Below are 21,444 nucleotides of genomic sequence, written 5' to 3'. Positions count from 1 at the left end.
CACCAAAGTTTCCATACTAAATTCACACATTAAGCATGTGATTGTTAGATATTTTACATAATTCAAACCATTTTTTTTTATTATGTTTTATTTGTTTTGTACTAATGAGTAACCACTTATCAAGACCAAAGGCTACTCGAGGATAAGGATTAATGAGATTGTCAGTGGGATGATGAAAGAATATGAAAGAATTGAAAATAATGAGCAATGGGCAAAATTTGATTACTTAATAGAGTGGCCTGATAATTGTATATTCACATTAAACTTAAAGACAACTATGTTGTAGTTTGCAAGAAAGAAGTCTCATATTAATATGTTCCACAGGGATTTCATATAAAGAAACTTTGTTCATGGAAATTCCATTTGATTTTGAAAAGGTACACACAGGAAGGAGGGAAATTTGAATATTTTACAAAAAGTCAGAGATTGGAACAAGCACTCTTCATGAAAATAATGATAGAGTAGAGAAAGACTAACAAAAGAGGCTGTAGGCAAGAGAATAGATAGCCATCCCTCACTTTATTGCAGTCAATTTTGTACTCTGTCAAGGCATAAAAGAGAACTGAGTGACACTTCCCCAGATGTGGGAAGCAGTACTCCATCTTGAGTAATATCTAGTTCTTATACAGGTAGAGGATCAAAAGTCAGGTGCTTTCTGGAGCTGTAAAATAATCCAACCATGTTTCCCCGCAAAGTTAGTATTTAGTTATTGTTATCGTGACTTGTTGCTACTTATTTGATTCAAACTATGCTCCATATTCATATTATTTGGATTCTTCGAACTACTGTTCTCATCTTGAGTGTTATTTTTACAATATTTTGGTTGATGTAACCCCCGACCTTCTTCAAGTGTATCTTGTTGAAATCGTGAATGTTTCTGTCGAATTCAGGAATTTGGACAGAATTTTGAATGAAACCCTTTTTTTACTTCACAGAGGATACTGACCTGACTGGATAGAGATCCTAAGTAATTCAAAATTGAGAATTGAACGTTCAACCTTCAAGAGAATATCACTTTTACATTTGATTTTTCCAAGTACTTTAACCACTGCACCACGGGTATGTTTGAAATTCTGTCCAAATTCCCTAGTTTAACAAGATATTGAAAGTTGGAGGTTACATCGACTGAAACATCAAAAAAAAAAAAAATGGAAATCACACTCAAGATGAGAACAGTAATTTGAAGAATCCAAATAATACGAATATTCAATCTTCATCTAAAAAATTCAGAAACGTAATATTCCATATTGTTATTGTTTATATACACAACGTTTTGCTTGGTGTGCATTCCAGCTTTCTGAGATGAAGTGTTGTTATATGTATGCTTTTCAATAGTTATACTTTTCATCATTCTCACCAGTTTTCATATCTCATAACAAAATGAATCAACATCATTTTTTTATTATATTAAAATATTGAAATAAAAAGAAAAAAAAAATACTTACACCCCATTTAGACCCCTGACGGCGTCTTTAGCATCTCTCGGATCTTCATATTCTACAAATGCAAATCCAGGTGGATTACGAGCCACCCAGACATTGCGTAAAGGTCCATACTGTGAAAATATATCTTCTAGTTCTTGTTTAGCAGCTCCATAGCCGAGGTCTCCAACATAGACTTTACAATCCAAACGCCATTCTTTGGTATTTCGTGAGATGTCCATGTGCTACAAAAAAGTTGCACAAGGATTTAGATATTCCATTCGAATGGTGTGTGTCTGCATATCAACTATTTGGGGTTATTTAGTTTAAAAAACACATTTATTGGAAATGATTCTGACAGGGATGTAAGGATTGAATTGCAACAACAACAAAAAAAACTGAAATCGAGATGAATTTTCCAACTTGAGAAGTGGGGTATGAGCAGAGAGAAAGACCATGTAAACAAGTGAAGAGAAAGACATTTTAAGCATGGCAGAATTAACATTTCCAGTTTTCAGTGAGAATTGTTACAAGAGAGAGAAAAGAAAGTCAAAGCAAAACAAGCCTGAGAAAGGAAGGTGGAGAAAAATATAGGAATTAGAAAGAAAAATGACGTAAGAGAAATAAAATTCAATAAAATAATGACATAAAAAATAAGCAGATAAGATTTAGTAGAACTCAATTTTTTCTTAAGAGTTGATTTTAACCAAAAACCAAATATTTCACATCAATGGGAGGCTCTAGTGATTTAAATGTTTCTAGATAAAAGATAAAAGGTGGAATTCTGCTAAAAAGTAAAGAAACCATAGCACAATAACACTCAAATGTAAGTTGCTTTTGTACAAATATCTTTGGCCTATTCCGATTTTTTTTTATTGTTTCTTTATTATTAATTAATGTTATTATTTAGATGAGGTTTTGGCCTATTCCTTGTTTTTTTATTGTTTATTATTAATTAATGTTATTATTGTGGAGAAAAGAAGTAAAGAGAGCGAGACAGAGAGTCGAATTTACGAGGTTCTTTCGTAGAAAATATATCAACATAACAAACATGGTTAACTCTCAATTTATAAAAGGAAAAAGATTTCTTACATTTTAGGAAATATTTTCATTGAAAATAATAGTTCATTTATGAATGAACAAAAGGGGGAAATTAGTTTGAGATTTCGAGGAAGTTTGAGTTGATAATTCAAGAGCCGTGATTAGTTTATGGTGAGTTACGATGTTCACTCTTTCGCTGCCGGAAGTTCAAGTGCCCCGAAACGTTTTCTGCGCAAGCAGCTAGAGGCGCTTTTTTACTAAATTACTGTAAAAATTCAATGTTTTGATTTTCTGACCAATCAGAAAAGTTTCCAAGCGGTCGGAAATTCGGTGTCTGTGGGAGCCGATGAGAATCTTTAAAAGAGCTCTGTATTTTCCAAAAAAAACAGTTCACAAAAATTCAGAGATAGTGTTGGAAGGCATATATCACTACTGTCTGCAACTCAACTCTAACACGACAACACTTTGAACATAACAGTCAGCTAATCAGACAATGTAGGCGAACACACAGACACAGAAACAGTAACTAAGAATTCCACCTTTTATCTTTTATTATCGTATGCTCACTTGAAATTAAGTTTATGAAAATAATTATTTTAAAACTTCTCACATTTCTCAATGAACCTTCCAGGGTGATTAATTAACTCTACTCAAAAACTTTCAGTGAAAATTATTTTATATAGTTGAGTGAGGAAGTTTTCTTTACGATTTACAGACCCGTGAACTAATCACGGCTCTTGAATTATCAACTCAAACTTCCTTGAAATTTCAAACTAATTTCCCCCTTTTGTTCACTCATAAATGAACTCTTATTTTCAATGAAAATATTTCCTAAAATGTAATAAATCTTTTTCCTTTTATAAATTGAGAGTTAACCTTGTTTGTTATGTTGATATATTTTCTACGAAAGAACCTCGTTAATTCGACTCTCTGTCTCGCTCTCTTTACTTCTTTTCCCCACAATAATAACATTAATTAATAATACATAAACAATATCAAAAAAGGAATAGGCCAAAAGTTCATGGGTCTGTAAATCGTAAAGAAAGCTTCCTCACTCAACTATATAAAATAATTTTCACTGAAAGTTTTTGAGTAGAGTTAATTAATCACCCTGGAAGGTTCATTGAAAAATGTGAGAAGTTTTAAAATAATTATTTTCATAAATTTAATTTCAAGTGAGCATACAATAATAAAAGGGGGAATGCAAAAGTTAGTTACTGTTTCTGTGTCTGTGTGTTCGCCTACATTGTCTGATTAGCTGACTGTTATGTTCAAAGTGTTGTCGTGTTAGAGTTGAGTTGCAGACAGTAGTGATATATGCCTTCCAACACTATCTCTGAATTTTTGTGAACTGTTTTTTTTTGGAAAATACAGAGCTCTTTTAAAGATTCTCATCGGCTCCCACAGACACCGAATTTCCGACCGCTTGGAAACTTCTCTGATTGGTCAGAAAATCAAAACATTGAATTTTTAAAGTAATTTAGTAAAAAAGCGCCTCTAGCCGCTTGCGCAGAAAACGTTTCGGGGCACTTGAACTTCCGGCAGCGAAAGAGTGAACATCGTAGCTCACCATATATCCAGTGATGTTTATATTTTTCATAAAAGTACAATCATACCAAACTAGTTTGAACTCTGTCAATACCATAGTCTTTATCCGTATCAATAACATCAATGCCCCACTAAGACATTTCAAGTGACCGATCAATAATGTTTGCTAAAAGAACAACGTAAAATCAACTCACCAGTTGATTTTAGATTAAAAGAAAAAAAAAAACACTTCTATGAGAAATAAAACTTTTTTTAGACCCATGAATGTGAAATTTGGTAGGAATTATGTTTATGGTTTTCTGTTTGCTTTTTCACCTCCACTCACCACGTAAAGATGGTTTTATTTGTCTGCAAACTAGAAAAAGGCACATGTTTTAATTACTAATTTTGATATGATATATATATATATATATATATATATATATATATATATATATATATATATATATATATAACTGGCAAAGTTTGCTACATGAAATATTTTAAATCCAAATTTTAAATAATAAACATTTCATTTATAAGTTTTCAGCAAACGCATGATTAAAATTTTCACATTTATTCATATAAATAGATATTAACATTTTAAAAATTTTTATGTAAATTTATCTTTTGAAATAAGACTGGAATGAAATTAAAGAAATCAGTTCGGCTGAGTGATATTGGGGGAAGTTTCTCTTTTTTAAGACTTTTGATTTAATTGTTGAAAATAAAGTTAGCCCCTTAAATTTGGGAAGCAACATTTAAACACAAATATGAAATGGTTTGTCTATGCGATCAAAACAATCATTAAATAAATTTTTTTTTAAACATGGCGCCGTTAACAAGAGAGCAAATCAGTTAATCTTTTCGTCTTCTCAATTGTAGTGAGCAATGTTAGTTTAATTCAACCCAAGTTTTTAGTAAGTTATCAATTCTTTTATTAAATAACTTTAATTAATATTGACCAAACTATTGCATATACATAAACAAAACAGGACAATAAAATTCTAAATGTATAACACAAACATCAATTTATTATAAACTGTTAAAAAAATAGTCAGGCGAATAAGACATTCAAATAATTGTCTTTGGAATTTTCATCTCTACTCTATAGAATGTTTCAAAATATTGTGTTTTATGGATTGAAAGGAGAGTAACCCGTTTTGATGTTAATATGGAAGTGATAAATAAAAAAAAAATTGCATTTATTCATATACGAGGGGTTTTCCAAAAGTAAAACCTATTTTTTTTCCTGCCTGAATGGATCAAAGGGGATTGCAAATTGAATTGTTATGGTAACTGAACTCACGCATTTATTACCTTAAAGTTTCATCTCCCTGTTGTAGATATTGCGGTTTAAGACTCTAAGAAAGCTACCCCTGTGTTGGATGTGTGTTAGAATCAGAGATGTGTCATTGATTTCCCAGCAAAATGGTGACTATGTACAAAAATAAATTCTAGAGCACAAAATGTTGCTTGTCTTCATAGCTCTTTAACTTTTTGAGTTAAAAAAAAAACTTTTGGAACAAGCCTCATATATTAGTCCCCCGATTTATCGAAGAAGGACCTAAGTTTTCAGCGGCATTGTGCATCCGTCCACGTGTCCATTAGTCTGGACAATTGCCAGATAATCGTCCATTAGTTTTTCCTGAAATTTTGCCACAAATTGTATTTCTTTAAATAGATGTGCACAGTAAAAAAATTTTTTGCGAAAATTCCCGATACATCCCCAGGGTTTCAAAAGAGGTCAAAAATGCCCAAAAATCACACGTTTTGCCCCATAACTTTGGATCCATCCAGTAGATTTTTCTGAAACTTGGTCAAAATGTGGAGCCTATTGTTCTTAATATAAATCCAGACATTAATTCTGGCAAAATTCTGGTTTGCGTCCCCAGGGACTTTCAGTGCTAAAAACACCCCCTTTTGGGTGTCTTTTTTTCATATTTCTCAACAAAAACTTGATATGTCTGATTATATAGTGGTTTTTCACGATAGTCAACTCAAATATACATGTGTTAAGGCCTGAAACTGCACCGTTATCCATTTACACTGGGATTCGGTGCCCCCAGAAGCTCAAAAGATGTCAAAAATACCCCAAAATGAACAAAGAATGACACTTTTTGCCCCATAGCGTTTGATCCAGCCATTAGATTTTCCTGAAATTTGGTTGGCTTGGTTGTTTTTGTTTTACAGTATATCAATCCTTTTCAGGTTATTTAATGCCAAATCCAGTGATTTTGAAGAAAATCTTTTTAATAGAATATTTTTTTTTTTTTTTTTTTTCAAGTCGGTTTCTATTTAACCCATAGTTGGGATCTAACAGGTACTATCACTCCGGGTCAGAGTGGACCTGGGAGCAATGGCAATTAAGGGTGGCTCCACACTCCCCAAAGCTGGGGCCTCACCATCGGATTTAGTTTAAGGTCTTATCCAGAACTCTGAAATTTGGCCAAAATGTGGAGGTCACTGTTCTTAATATAAATTTAGTATGGGTGATCCTCGCAAAATTCTGGTTTGCATCCCTCTGAGACTTTTAAGACTAAAAAAAACATGCCTTTTTTTGGAGCTCTATTTTCATATTACTTAAAAACTTGATATGTCTGTCTATATAGTGGTTTTCTATGGTGCTGAATCCAAATATGCATGTCTTAAGGCGTGAAACTACACCGTTTGTCCATTTTCACTGGGATTCGGGATTCCCAGGAACTCAAAAGTGGTCACAAATGCCCCAAAATTGCAAAAAAATGACACTTTTTACTCCATAACTTTTGCCCCATCCATTAGATTTTTCTGAAACTTGGCGAAAATATGAAGGCCCTTCAAACTTTTCACATTCATCATTTCTTCACTATTTTTTGTGGCATCATCTCACGTGCAGCACCATTTTATTTTTTGTGGCATCATCTCACATGCAGCACCATTTTATTTTTGTGGCATCATCTCACATGCAGCACCATTTTATTTTTTGTCGCATCATCTCACATGCAGCACCATTTTATTTTTGTGGCATCATCTCACATGCAGCACCATTTTATTTTTTGTGGCATCATCTCACATGCAGCACCATTTTATTTTTTGTGGCATCATCTCACATGCAGCACCATTTTATTTTTTGTGGCATCATCTCACGTGCAGCACCATTTTATTTTTTGTGGCATCATCTCACGTGCAGCACCATTTTATTTTTTGTGGCATCATCTCACGTGCAGCACCATTTTATTTTTGTGGCATCATCTCACGTGCAGCACCATTTTATTTTTTGTGGCATCATCTCACGTGCAGCACCATTTTATTTTTTGTGGCATCATCTCACGTGCAGCACCATTTTATTTTTGTGGCATCATCTCACGTGCAGCACCATTTTATTTTTTGTGGCATCATCTCACATGCAGCACCATTTTATTTTTTGTGGCATCATCTCACGTGCAGCACCATTTTATTTTTGTGGCATCATCTCACGTGCAGCACCATTTTATTTTTTGTGGCATCATCTCACGTGCAGCACCATTTTATTTTTTGTGGCATCATCTCACGTGCAGCACCATTTTATTTTTTGTGGCATCATCTCACGTGCAGCACCATTTTATTTTTTGTGGCATCATCTCACGTGCAGCACCATTTTATTTTTTGTGCCATCATCTCACGTGCAGCACCATTTTATTTTTTGTGGCATTATCTCACATGCAGCACCATTTTATTTTTTGTGGCATCATCTCACATGCAGCACCATTTTATTTTTTGTGGCATCATCTCACATGCAGCACCAGAAGGGGACCATGCACACACACGACTTGTTCTGTCTTAGACTTCCTAAAACTAAAAATTTGAAACAAAAGAAAGAAAATATAGAACAACAAAGTCATAAAATGAAAATGTAAATCCAGTTATAAAGCAACAAATCAATTAAAGAAGAATATAATAAAAATATAAAATTAAAGCCAATACTTCGAATTAGTAGGGAAATTGAGAAAAATAATTTCATGCATTAAAGTAATGTAATAACATTTAGATGTGGGTACAATAAAATAAGGTTAGAATTGGAAATTTTTCACATAAATTTAAAATTAAGTGAATGAATGGAAAATTCCATTAGAAGTTAGAAGTAGATCTACAGATACGTGTACAGGAAGTTGTATTGTGGGTATAGGATATGTGAAGTAACGCATAAGCTGATTGTGTTCAATCACAATTAATTTTTTGAAGCTCCATCTTTGTTCTCCACCTTGTCAGAGCAGGAGGAGGAGTGCTTGGTGGCAATAAGAAATTTATATTTAACCTTACATATTATTATGAGCGAATAGAGGAATAAAACATGGAAGAACTTGAGGCAACCTTGTTGCTGAAAGCCTTTTATGTTGTGCATAATCACATCTAGGAAACGAGAAGAGAAAATGGAAATTTGGTACATATTTTTCCATGAATGTTTTCTCGGCATATTCCAACAGTTTATGCAAACCATGGAAATATGTCGAAACATTCAACCAATGCAGTAGACAACAGTTAATAAATTGGAAAATTTCATGTAAAAATTTAAATTATTAAAAATAAAGCATTTTAGTAAAGAGTTCATGATGAATCTAACAGGTTTGCAGATTATACTACGGATGTTGGAGAAAAAGTTCCTTCATTTTGCATGGAAATTAATAGGAGATACATGTGGTCCCATGACTTTAAACCTGTTTGAAATTTACAGCCATAATTTGTCATCGGTTTGGGACACGCCATGACCGATTGGAAAAATTTTCTACAAGACATTTGCAAAGAATCCCTGGCAGATAAAACTCTTAAAAGAACATTTTTTTCATAAAAATAATTTTGTACCCCCCCCCCCTCCAGCTCCTACAAACAAAAAACATTTCTTACAAAAGTTTTCACTTGTTTTTACATATTATTTTACAAAAACAAAATATTTATCCATAAAACTTAGCATAGGTTGATTTTTTAAAATTATATTTCCATTTTTCTTAATTGAAATTATTATACGATAAATGTTTTCTATCATAATGTTTTTTTACCATTTTAAAAATTGATCAGCATATTTTTGCAGTTTACGTAATCTGCTGGAATATGCCAGCACAAGATCCATGAAGAAGTAGGTCGTACACTGCATCTCCACTGCCACATCAACATTATGACTACAGCTGGTTTTGTCAATAAAATAAATACACTGTACGATTGAGAAGAACACACTATGTGGATTGAAAAACACTCCAGCTATGATGACGGAGAAGATAGAATCTGTCTGCTGTAAGACTTTTTATGCACAAAAATTTAAACCTGATTTTATTTATTAGCAAATGTTGCCATATGAACATTTTTGATCGATTCCCTGTTTGCTTTTTTGTTTTGACAGTGTGATCAGAATGTACAACAAAAGAAACATACTTGATAAAACTCAAGAAAACTTTCACAAGAAAAGCAAAAATCGTTGGGATTTCAATTATTCATAAATTACATGTTTGAATCATAGTGTGGATCCAATTCAAGACTTTGAATAGAACTAGCGGGGGATACCCGGCGTTGTACGGGTGTTTGGAGGTGTGTGTGGTTTTGGGTAAATCAAAACCCGGGGGGGGGGGGGTAAAATAAAAAATAAAGTAGGTAGTATGAGGATCGAACCCGAACCCTTGAGGCAAAATTGGAAATTAAAGTGTGAAAAGAAAAAGTGCAACATTAACCACTGGGCCACCATGACATACTAACAGAAACACGTTTGAATTTATTTAATTACTTAGAATTGACAGGTGCACGTTTTAATTATTAACTTTGACTGCGGGGTAGTATTTTATTTAATGCGGGAACGCTTTTTTTTATTTTTATTTTCCCAAGATGTTGGGGGGGGGGACCAGCTCCCCTTGTCCAAATTGAATAGCACTTGTCTGATATAAGAAAAATAATTCCACATTGATCAAAGCTGATTGCTTTCGGACATTTTCGGCGATGGCGACCAGAAAAATACCGCCAGAATTAGTATAACTTTTATTATACGAAAAAGGCTAATCCACATGCGGCGAGCGAAAAATGTTAAATATTTATCTTCTCGAAGTCGAGCAAATTAAATAGACAGGCGACCTCCGTTGTTAACTCGGAGATATTATGATTTATATGTGATATAAAAAGTTTTAAGAAGTTGTGAGCCGACCGAGCGCTTCTTGGAAAAAAAGTATTTCTTGGACATATGTTACATGATAAGGGCTGTCCCCTTTTCATGTAAGTATAAAAATAGAGAGATTAGTTAAAATGAAAATGAAATAGCAATAGACGAAATTCAAACCTCATAATTTAGGTTTAGAAATAGATTACGTGTGAGAATTTAAAAAAAAGGAATGTAAAACAAACGATTGTTTAGAATAGAGATAAAATATTTCAAGAAAAGAATGTGCACTGTCAAGTTTGTTATGAAAAATTAATTGAAAGAATGCAGCTATAAATAATGTTTTTAACATATTGGAAAAATAGGTTACTGAGTATAGGTTAAAATTCCTTTTGTAGAAAAAGGAAAAGTTTTGGACACGCATGTCCATAACACGTGAAAGAAGGCACATGTTTTAACATGTGTATGACGTCACGGAAAATAGAAAGTTCTAGGGATAGAGAAAAACTTTAGAGTTAAAAGAAAACAGAAAACTGGGAGAAACTCAGAGAGGGTCTGGGAATTCGAACGTCTAGGAAGCGAGACAATCACTTTGAAACTAAAATGTGAAGCTTTGAATTCTTGATGAGGAAACCACGGCCGGTCGTGAAGAAATGAATTCATCATGTGTTTTGTGATAAAGCTCATCTTTGTGTTTGTGATTCTTACAAAAAGGTAAAGTGAAAATTGTATTATATATCTGTGTTATAATATGTCATTACATACACGTCTCGACATCTCATGTCTACACAATGTCTGAACAGTGAACACTATCTCATCATTCTAAGAGCTTTCTTCTTCTACACGTCTAAGGAATGAACATTTAAAATATAGGAATCGTAATAACATGAACAATCTCTCATAACACGAACACGGAACGAACAATCTCTCTTACAACAACATCTCTCTCTCTCTCTCTCTCTCTGAGTCTTACAACATCATATGTAATAAAACTCTCTCAACGACAAACACTGTAATAAGACTCTTACTCTCTCTCTAAGACTCTCTCTTTTAATGAAACCCCTATATGTAACACATACACAAAAAGCGAACATACATACACATATTTTCACTTTTATATATATATATATAGATAACTGGTTAATAAATAAATCCACCTCAATAAGAAAACACAAATTATCTGTATTTAACTCAGATTATTTAATGACTGAAATCCTCTGATATGGGTCGAAAGTGATCTCCTTTCTTGCTCAAGCAATTTTCAAGATGCCAGAATCCACCTTCTTTAGGATGCTGGCTTGAGTCTCTCCATCTTTCAGCTTTGTGCCACATCTTCCTGTGCTGCAAAGAACTTTAATGTCTGACAAAGAAGAGAAGTCAGAGAAAACTATATCCAGTGATTGTGTGATTTTCCATTATTATTTGAAATTTAGCTTAAAGGGTTTCAGTGAAGTGTAAGCGTGCCGTGCTCAAGTTTCAATTTTTTTTCAACCTGATTTTAGAAAGAACAGGAGAAACCAGTGACAACAAGTGAATTTGACTATTCAAAGGTTTTGCCAGATGAACGTGCAATACATCCAGCAAGGATTAACTATCCTTAACTTATTCTTACATCTTTTCAAGCTAAGAACTGAAATTAGCAGACACAGCTTTTACATTAACAAATGTTTTTGTTTATTGCATAAGGAAAAATACTGAATCGCTGTAACAATAAAAAAACCTTACTGCTCAAACTTTCTTGCTTGGCTGAAACTTTTAATCTTTGGAAAATTTCTATGATGATAAATTTGAAAACTAATATCTCTATAAAATGTAATTAGGCGTGTATACATGATGGCAGCAAATTCGCTTTCGAACATTACCATCACTCAATATGTCACAAAAAAAGGTATATAGAAACACAAAAACATTCAGTGATGGGCTGCACGAATGTGGCTTTTAAGCCCTGCTAAACTCTGGCATTCCTTAGCACACATTATACAGATATGTGCACCACTAGCAGCACATTTTTGCTGTCCTTTTCTATGCAAGATCAAATGTCGTTTCAAACCGCCTGTCATTTTGTATATCCGCCCGCAGTTGACACAGGTTAACTCTGGCAACTCAAGACTGCTTTGTGGCCTGCTGCGCCGATGAGTAAACTGGTGACTCATCAGCCCAGCTCTGCTCAGGCATATTCTTCCGCACACCTCACACTCCAGACCAATTTGGCGTCCCCTCCCATCCATGGCTCCTTTCACTCTCCCTTTTCGGATATCGCACTTCAGCCGCTCATACTGGATTCGATCCGCCTCAAACTTGCCCACACCTCCCCACAAGGTCCTTCTCCACCCTCCGCGATCCAAAGCAAGACTCTCCCAGGTTCTTTCATCAATCTCACATTTTTTTAAGGTGGATCTTAAACAATCCTTAAATCTCAATTTAGGCTTTTGAGCCAGACGTCTTCCCTCAGCAAGTTGTTTGGGAAGTCGACTGTCTAACATCCTCACCACATGTCCACTCCATCTCAGTCTATGCTTAATAACGTGAGCCACAATGCTAAGGCATTGGGTCCATTCAAGCATCTCCACATCACTGACATACATCTGCCAACCCACACCTAAGATTTGCCGTATGCACATCTGGTGAAACCGCTCAAGACATCTGAAATGCTCCCTGTATGTTGTCCAAGTTTCAAAACCATAGAGAAGAGTAGAGAGAATGCATGCGGCATAAACCTAAATCTTAGTTGGCAGCAAGATCCCATGACGTCTCCACAAACACCCATCCAAATTTCTGAAGACATCACTTGTCCTGCTGATCCGTAACGATACCTCATCATCCAGGGCACCAGACATTCTCAGTGTGCTACCCAAGTATACAAACTTAGTGACAACTGCTATGCTTGCCCCACAGATATAAACTGATGGCTCATAGTATGGCATGCCTAGAGCAGGCTGATACATTAAGACAGTTTTTTCAGATTGATGGTCAGGCCCAATGCGCTGCAGGCAACCGCAAAAGCGTCCACAAGATGCTGCATATCAGTCATCGTATGAGCCACCAGATCACAGTCATCCACAAAGAGCAAGTCACAAATCGTGTTGGTGAATACCTTTGTACTTGCATTGAAGCGCCTAATGTTGAACAACCTATGACCTTCACCGAGGTGAACGATTTATATGACCTTCACCGAGGTGCGCGACTTGACACACAAAAATAAACCGCCTCTTAATCACCTGCTAATGCACGCGTCACTGTAACGTCCAATGACAACAACAACAACAACCTTCTCACTCGACCTGCCTTTATACCACTATCTCAATCCCTTCTCTTGTGCATGCGCCTGTAGATTCCTGACAACCTCGAGACTTCCGCTTATAAAAACCCAAGTTTTGTTGTCGCGCATGCCTATACAAGGCACAAACACGAGGGCGTTTGTTGTGTTGGTAAGTACTACACTCCCCCCTGATCTGATGATCACATAGAGTGCACTCCGGGGGTGGCCTTTTAGTTTGTTGGCTTCTGCGAAGGGTGGTATTTACACTCTCGGATTCAGGTTCTGATTCTGGTTCTGGTTCTGGGTGTGGTTCTGGTTCTGGTTCTGATCCTGCCTGATCAGACGAACTACAACTACTACTCTCTTGCTCGGTGACCTCACTCATTAGCAGCTCATCATCTGATGATTCATCGCTCTCTGTAGTTGTGGGATGTACTTCACTAGCCGGGCGAAGATCGCGCACATGGCGTGGGGTTCCATCAACAAGGACCGACTGCTGGCTGACCACTCCAGATATTCGTCCTCGCTTGAACTTGGCGGTGCACCGGTTTCCAGGGGGTCTAACCCAAACTGGATCCCCTACCTTGTATTTGTTATGACTCTCCTCGTCGATTGGTTGGACAGTGTCAATGCCCTTTATCCTAACACGGTATTTGTGTATGGCATTGGCCGGTGCTGTTGTTAGTGTCTTCCCATCCTTTGGTGTGATGTTATACCAATACGTGGCCTCCGTAATGGTGCATTGCTTTCTGGCAGCAATTCTCTTGATGCTGCGATGGCTCCTCTCAGCAATGCCATTCCCTGATGGCACATGAGCACATCACAGTTGTAGTCGGACACCCCACTCATTCAACAACTGCCGAACTTGGTGGCTACAAAAAGCAGCATCATTGTCCGTCAATATCTCTTCCGGCGCACCTCGCTCAGAAAAGATAGATGACAGTTGGCAGACAACATTCGCTGAGTCCTGCCTGGTCATTTGCCGCCACACCGCAAAACGAGTGGGTCCACAGTCGATAAGGGTTAGAAAGGGCTTACCACTGTAATGGGTAATATCCATCGCTAATCATTGCCACACATGCTCAACTTCCGATCGCCCCTTCTGCCATTTCTCAGGTGCAGGATCGATAGACTGGCATGCCTCACAGTGCTTGATAATCTGCCTGACATCCGACTTTGTCACTGCCGGGTCCACATGCCTCGCAAAATACAAAGTTCTTTTGATACCTGGATGTCCACTCTGCACATGAATTCTTTGTATTTGGCATGAGCTAATCGCGCCAACTGCGCAAAATCGAGCAGTGAACTCCACGCCTGTCTTCACAGCTTCATACCATTTGTGAGGCACACGGGTTAGTTGGTCTGCACGATTACAGTGTGATGCCACGAGCGTTACACTCACCGACAGGTCATATTCTGATACCAGACTCTTCAGGGTGTTTAGCCTCCGCTGGATTAACATCTCACTGGCTGCCTTAGTACGGACTCTTGTTCGTCCCGAGAGAGTGTCGGACACCCAGTGGTAGACGCAGAGAGAATCCGTGTACAAGTGTAACTTCTTCGACTGCCATTGCGTGCCAGATTTAAACCCTTCACAACAGCATCCACTTCCGCCAGGTTGATGTGTTGAGCATCATTCACGGGTCGCAGCCAGCATGTGTCTTCAATTACACTTCCACGTTGCTCCAATAACACTCCCAATGCCAAAGAACTAGCGTCAACCCACACATTTACAGTGTCCCCATCGACACACCATTCTCCACGGGCAGGGTCCTCCTTGTTAACTCTCTCTAGGGTTTCTGTCGTCATCAGAGTTAGAAGAGCATCATCAGATACATCATCCCAACCTGTAGTTACTAAACTTGCCCTGCGTTTGATGACGCCCACAGCTGCTCGGAGCCAGCCACACGCTGGTAAGTGACCAATAAGTTTCCCACACAAGGAAAAAATAGTCCGCCGCGTAATAACATCAGGGATGGTTGGAATCTCACTACCACGCCTCCATCGTAAGGTACCGTCTTTCCCGCAAACGTCCAATCCTAATACCCGTGCTCCATCCCTCAGACGTTCGGGATCCTTGCACTCCAATCTGAATTGAGCTAACTTTTCTCTGACGTGCGACGCAGATAGTACGTCTTCATTGACGTACACATCATCAATATAGGCTGATGTTGCGTCCTCAGTGGTCTTTTCCTGGGACAACACTGCATTTACGATGGTCTTCATGATTTGCGGTGCCACATTCAGCCCAAAACCAAGCCGAGTAAGGCAGTATCTCTGACCCCAGAACCACACTGTCTGGAACGGCCACAATGTCTCATCCACTCGCACCTGCAAATAAGCCTTCTGCAAGTCTACTATAGACACATTGGAGCCCTTCTGGCGCCATTCTCTCAGCTTGCTGGCACACACGTCAGCATCGGCAGTGTACGTCTCAATGTATCTATTGAGTTCACGATAGTCCAGCACCGGACGAACTTTTGATTTGTTATGCTGGACTACCGCCATTAAGGGAATCAGACCCTTAGGTGGTCCCAGCTTGTTGGGGTAGGGGATCAGCCATCCATCCTGGATCCATGCCTCAAGTTCCTTCTCGTATTCATTACGGGCCTCGTCGGGTATCGAGTACTCTGCAATGCTATTCTTGAGTTCGGTTGGCGCCCTTCCTTCTGTCCACTTCCACGATGCAGTCCATGCTTTTTGGTGAGGGTCGTAGTCCACCTTAAAATCAGGCCGATCAATGTGAACTGCAGCACACACTGGGGTTTCCAAAAATCGCACAGTCCCATCTCTTCCGATAACCACTCCCCCCAGTGCCTTAATAGCATCATATCCCAACAGTACATCGAATCCCAGCAAATCCCCTCGCATCACCAGCACATTAATGTTTGCGGCCACACCAGAGTCTGTGTGGACGTTGACAGTTCCGGCTCCACAGCAAGCTTGTGTATTGCCACCTATTGTGGTTACTTTGATGTTCTGCTTTGTCCAGTTTCGACACAACTTGGCACTCATGATAGTGTGTGAGCACCCGGAGTCGAGAAGAGCTGAACAAAGCACTTGGTCCACGTACACATTTATTGTCGGTTGCGCCTCAATTAAATCTTGTCCGGGGAACAGGGCGGCGCTGATGTCCTGCCCCCTGATGCATTTCCTGCCTGCACAATTTTGGGATAAATGTCCATAGCTACCACATTGGAAACAGCGCAGGCGCCCCCGCCCCTTGTTAGTACAATTTCTTGCGATATGGCCTCACTGGCCACAGCAGAAACATCTCCCATTGGTCGTGGGTCTCAAACTGCGACTCTTTTCAGCATTAGTCTTGGCTGCCTGCGCCATCATTACAACCGGTTCCCTCAGGTCCTCCTCATCTCTGATAATGGCTCAAGCGCGTTCTAACAAATGTTCCATGGGCGTTACAGATACGCTGGTGGAAGCCCTCAACAGTTACTTAACATGGGTGGGAAGGCCGGCCACAAACGCATATGCCAGTGTTCGCTCTGACACTCCATTGCCAAATAGAACTGCAAGTTTCTTCAGCTCCACGAAGAAGACGTCCACGGTTTCTCCTGGCATGAGCTTCCTAGTGGCAAATGTTTCATAGGCCGGACAGGGATCCATGGCAAATGCCTTGTATAAAGCATTTTTTATACAGGTAATATCAGCCTTCTCCACAGCACTCAGTTGCTGATATACACTTAGGGCGCCTCCAGCCAATCTCAGGGGAATCACGGTATGCACCCCCTTTACTTCACAGAGGTTGCAGGTCAGCTCAACCCTTTCGACCCAGTCGACAACAGAAGTGGATCCGTCGAATTCGGGTATCAGTTTTAAATCAAACTTTGCCCCAGCCATAGTTGTCCAGGAAAAGAGACAAAATGAAATCGCCGAAATAGCTTATGACCTTCACCTTCACCGAGGTGAACGATTTATATGACCTTCACCGAGGTGCGCGACTTGACACACAAAAATAAACCGCCTCTTAATCACCTGCTAACGCACGCGTCACTGTAACGTCCAATGACAACAACAACAACAACCTTCTTACTCGACCTGCCTTTATACCACTATCTCAATCCCTTCTCTTGTGCATGCGCCTGTAGATTCCTGACAACCTCGAGACTTCCGCTTATAAAAACCCAAGTTTTGTTGTCGCGCATGCCTATACAAGGCACAAACACGAGGGCGTTTGTTGTGTTGGTAAGTACTACACTCCCCCCTGATCTGATGATCACATAGAGTGCACTCCGGGGGTGGCCTTTTAGTTTGTTGGCTTCTGCGAAGGGTGGTATTTACACTCTCGGATTCAGGTTCTGATTCTGGTTCTGGTTCTGGGTGTGGTTCTGGTTCTGGTTCTGATCCTGCCTGATCAGACGAACTACAACTACCACTCTCTTGCTCGGTGACCTCACTCATTAGCAGCTCATCATCTGATGATTCATCGCTCTCTGTAGTTGTGGGATGTACTTCACTAGCCGGGCGAAGATCGCGCACATGGCGTGGGGTTCCATCAACAAGGACCGACTGCTGGCTGACCACTCCAGATATTCGTCCTCGCTTGAACTTGGCGGTGCACCGGTTTCCAGGGGGTCTAAACACCTGCCGAGCCAGGCCTTGGAAGTTCCAGTTCCGTTATTACCATTTACGTTTATAATCATATTTTCCAACTTCATTGAATGTTTTGCCGTTTTAGGCTACAGCCAGCCTTTTTTGCTATAAAGATACACGAGATGGTAAAAAGTGTATCTAATTTTTATCGAGCAATGCCTGTGCGTGAGGTTTGTTATAGTGGGGAAATACTTTGCACCGAGACAATCCCACTCTCTAAGCAACTGCCACATTGATCCAAAAAGAAGAGCAAGTCAACATCATTGGATGCAGCAGTCATCGCAGGTTTTATATCAGAGTTTTCCTTCTCCTATATATATATGTATATATATATATATATATATATATATATATATATATATATATATATATACAGGATAATCTAAACTAATGAATTAGTTATTCTGAAATTTTTCATGTGTATTTTAGGCAACACAATGAATAATATGAGCACATTATTATTTTTTTAAATTTTAACATTTAGAGGTTATATATAATTTGAGGTTGCTATTTTCTAAAGGTAGGGTAACCAGTGAAATATAACAAAGTTTATACAAGAGTGCTCAATACAGAAGTAGAGCAAGTTACATTTTAGATTTGTCTTTACATAAGCAATAGACCGAAACATGCTCATGACTGTGTAGCAACATACTGCTTGTGTAAAGACAAATTTAATATATACTAGCATGGGTGCCTGGCATTGCACGGGTGTTTGGAGGTGAAAAAAAAACAAAAAAAAACGATCAATTTTTTAAACTTTGACCCCTATTATGACCCCTTAACATTTATTCTTTTGGGCTCAAATGAAGTTATTAAGTTAGATCTATGTCCAAGGAGCCTATATCAAAAGTTTCAAGTGTCTAGACCCAAAATTGTCGGAGGAGTTTGGTAGAGTTCTCACAGGTCAAATCGTTGAAGTTTGACCCCTTAACAGCCAAATTTCTGGCCGAAAACCGATCACATAGATTTTTCCAAATCTCAGTACCCTTTATATCAAATTTCGAGTCTGTAGACTAAAAATTGACAGAGTTATTGCGTAGGGAAAATGTACACAGACACTTTTATAGATATATAGATATATAATAAAATGAATGCAGAAATTACCAGATGCCACATACAAATTCAACACATCTAGGTTAATAGCCACTATCTTATATAGCTTTTAAAGACCATTATAAACACATTTAGTCATGATATTAAAATATTACATTGCATTCTATGCACAACACCATCACAATCGCAAAGAAGAAGGAAGGAGTCCCTATTTTTCTCTCTAAATAATTAGGTCTACTACTGCTACAAGTTGTCACCAGCACAAATTCTACACATTCCACGAATTCTGTGATTACATCGACTGTAATGGGCTCAAGAATACATAGACCAAACATAATATTTCCAATTTTTGATTCATAAATTATAAAGGCTCCTTCTTCTGTCCATTCTGATTGGCTGAGCTCTGAAAATTCTCATATTCCAGAATTAAATTCTTTCCTTTATCAGTTACTAAAATTAAAATATGGTGTCACTATCAAACATTATTTCGCCCACTATCAAGTTTATTGAATGCTTAAGTCATTACAGTTTTGCGTGTGTATGCATGCATACGATACAAAGCTTTTTCAGCTGTCGGACTGCTGTTCACTATTATTTTACGGGATCCACACTTTGTAAAAAGGTTACTCCCTCTCTCTCTCTCTTTCTCTGCACATATTTCTCTTTGCTAATGGTTCTTATTATAGTTTGTGCATATATGTTTGTGTCCGTGTGTTCGGTTGAGTATGCATCTCAAATAATAACAAAAACACCTTTCGTTGATAAAAAAAATTGGAAAAACGTAAAAGCAAATAAGCACTACAAAAATGCAAGTTTTTTTTTAGCAAAATAAATATATATATATTTATATAGATATAATATAATAATGACTATATATATATTTATATAGATATAATATAATAATGACTATATATATATTTATATATATATTTATATAGATATAATATAATAATGACTATATATATATATATAATATAAAAATAACTATATATATATTTATATAGATATAATATAATAATAACTATATATATATTTATATAGATATAATATAATAATAACTATATATATATTTATATAGATATAATATAATAATGACTATATATATATATTCAATAAATTTACTGCAGATTTTTATTTTTTTATTGTTTTTTTTTTTTAGTTTTTTTTTGCAGTTACTTTTATTAAATACTCTTGGTTTCACTTGAAAATCATTATTTCGATTTTCGAATTTCACTAAAATCACGAAGAGGAACCAAAAATGTTTACGACTATTCTCATTAATTATACCTGAAAGCAAACTTTTTCTCCTAAAATATGTGCGAAAATAAGGATATTTATTTGGGTATACCATTTTTATTTAAGATTTATTTAAGCACTTCACAATTCGCTGGGCGTTTGCAATAACCATTAACAAGTCTCTAAATATTGTGTATCCACAACATAACAGAACATAAACATAATAAACATACATTTTGTCTTTTTTTTTTTTTTTTTACATTTAAACAAACTGAGCCACAGGAACGCATGATTGGGTACAGCTAGTGTATCTAAAGATTAATTTAGGAGTTTATCCTGTACAACGAAATTATCACTCACCCCTCTTTCTCTTTCCATATATAATTTTGTTATAAGCTCCTAAGCTAATGATCAATCATTAGGAATTTTAGAACATATATTCTCGACAACATATTTTTTTGTAAACTTAACCAAAATATTTTTAAATATGCTATCTAACAAAAAAGTGGATTGAAAGAAAATAATTGATCTACATCAAATTATAAGTTATACTAGTGAGGGATGGGGGCGGCTGGCTTTGCCTGGTCGTAAAATATGCTTAAATATGATATTTTAATTTGTCCAGATTTCATATATATTATTATAGAGTTGTAATTTCAAAAGTAAAAAAAAAGTATTTGGGTGCCATCAGCTAGAATCGAAACTGAAAGCAAAGCTGGTGACGTTACCACTGTACCAACATGACACGCATATGAACTGATTAAAGATTAAAAATTATAAATAAATTAAGATGAAAGTACAAAATGTATAACGATTTTTTTAAAATTTTGGCTCATTTTTGACTCCTTAAAAACTATTTAAATCGGCTAAAGACCCATAAAAGAACGGTTCATAAAAAATCCAATCATTTGAGGCCCCTAGCGCCGCTCTGTGGCTTTCAGTTTGGGAAGAGATAGAGTTTGAAAATATGGAGACAGACAGACAGACAGATATATAGCCTTTTATATATTAGATCAAATTAAATAATACATTTTTAAAAGTATCCCTGCATTATGTAATTTTTATGTATTCTAGACATATATATATATTTGTAAACTTTATCAATTAAGGTGTGCCACTGAAAAGAAAGAAAAAACATTAACATTTAAAACTAATGCTATATTTATTGGGATTGGCATTCTACCAGTATTTATATATTTGTATCT

The 21,444-nt window shown here is 36.9% G+C and overlaps 1 protein-coding gene across 7 annotated transcripts in view; it reads right to left on the bottom strand.

Annotated features, from left to right (window-relative positions):
* The window catches only part of LOC145265438 (RNA-binding protein 1-like), a 616,457-nt gene that overhangs the window by 196,536 nt on the left and 398,477 nt on the right, over positions 1-21,444 (bottom strand). For all 7 annotated transcript variants that reach the window (XR_013864651.1, XR_013864653.1, XR_013864652.1 and 4 more), the window contains exon 3: positions 1,446-1,666. Coding sequence is in view for 4 of the 7 variants with exons in the window: in XM_080121280.1 (XP_079977406.1) it covers positions 1,446-1,666 (221 nt within the window). In the remaining 3 variants the exon portion in view is untranslated. The remainder of the gene's footprint in view (positions 1-1,445; positions 1,667-21,444) is intronic.

The sequence above is a fragment of the Euprymna scolopes genome, chromosome 40 (assembly GCF_053919585.1).
Source record: "Euprymna scolopes isolate OS-2025 chromosome 40, ASM5391958v1, whole genome shotgun sequence".
NCBI classification, from domain to species: domain Eukaryota; kingdom Metazoa; phylum Mollusca; class Cephalopoda; order Sepiida; family Sepiolidae; genus Euprymna; species Euprymna scolopes.
Note: the sequence above shows the minus strand (reverse complement) of the source record. Positions and strands in the feature narration are given on the sequence as shown.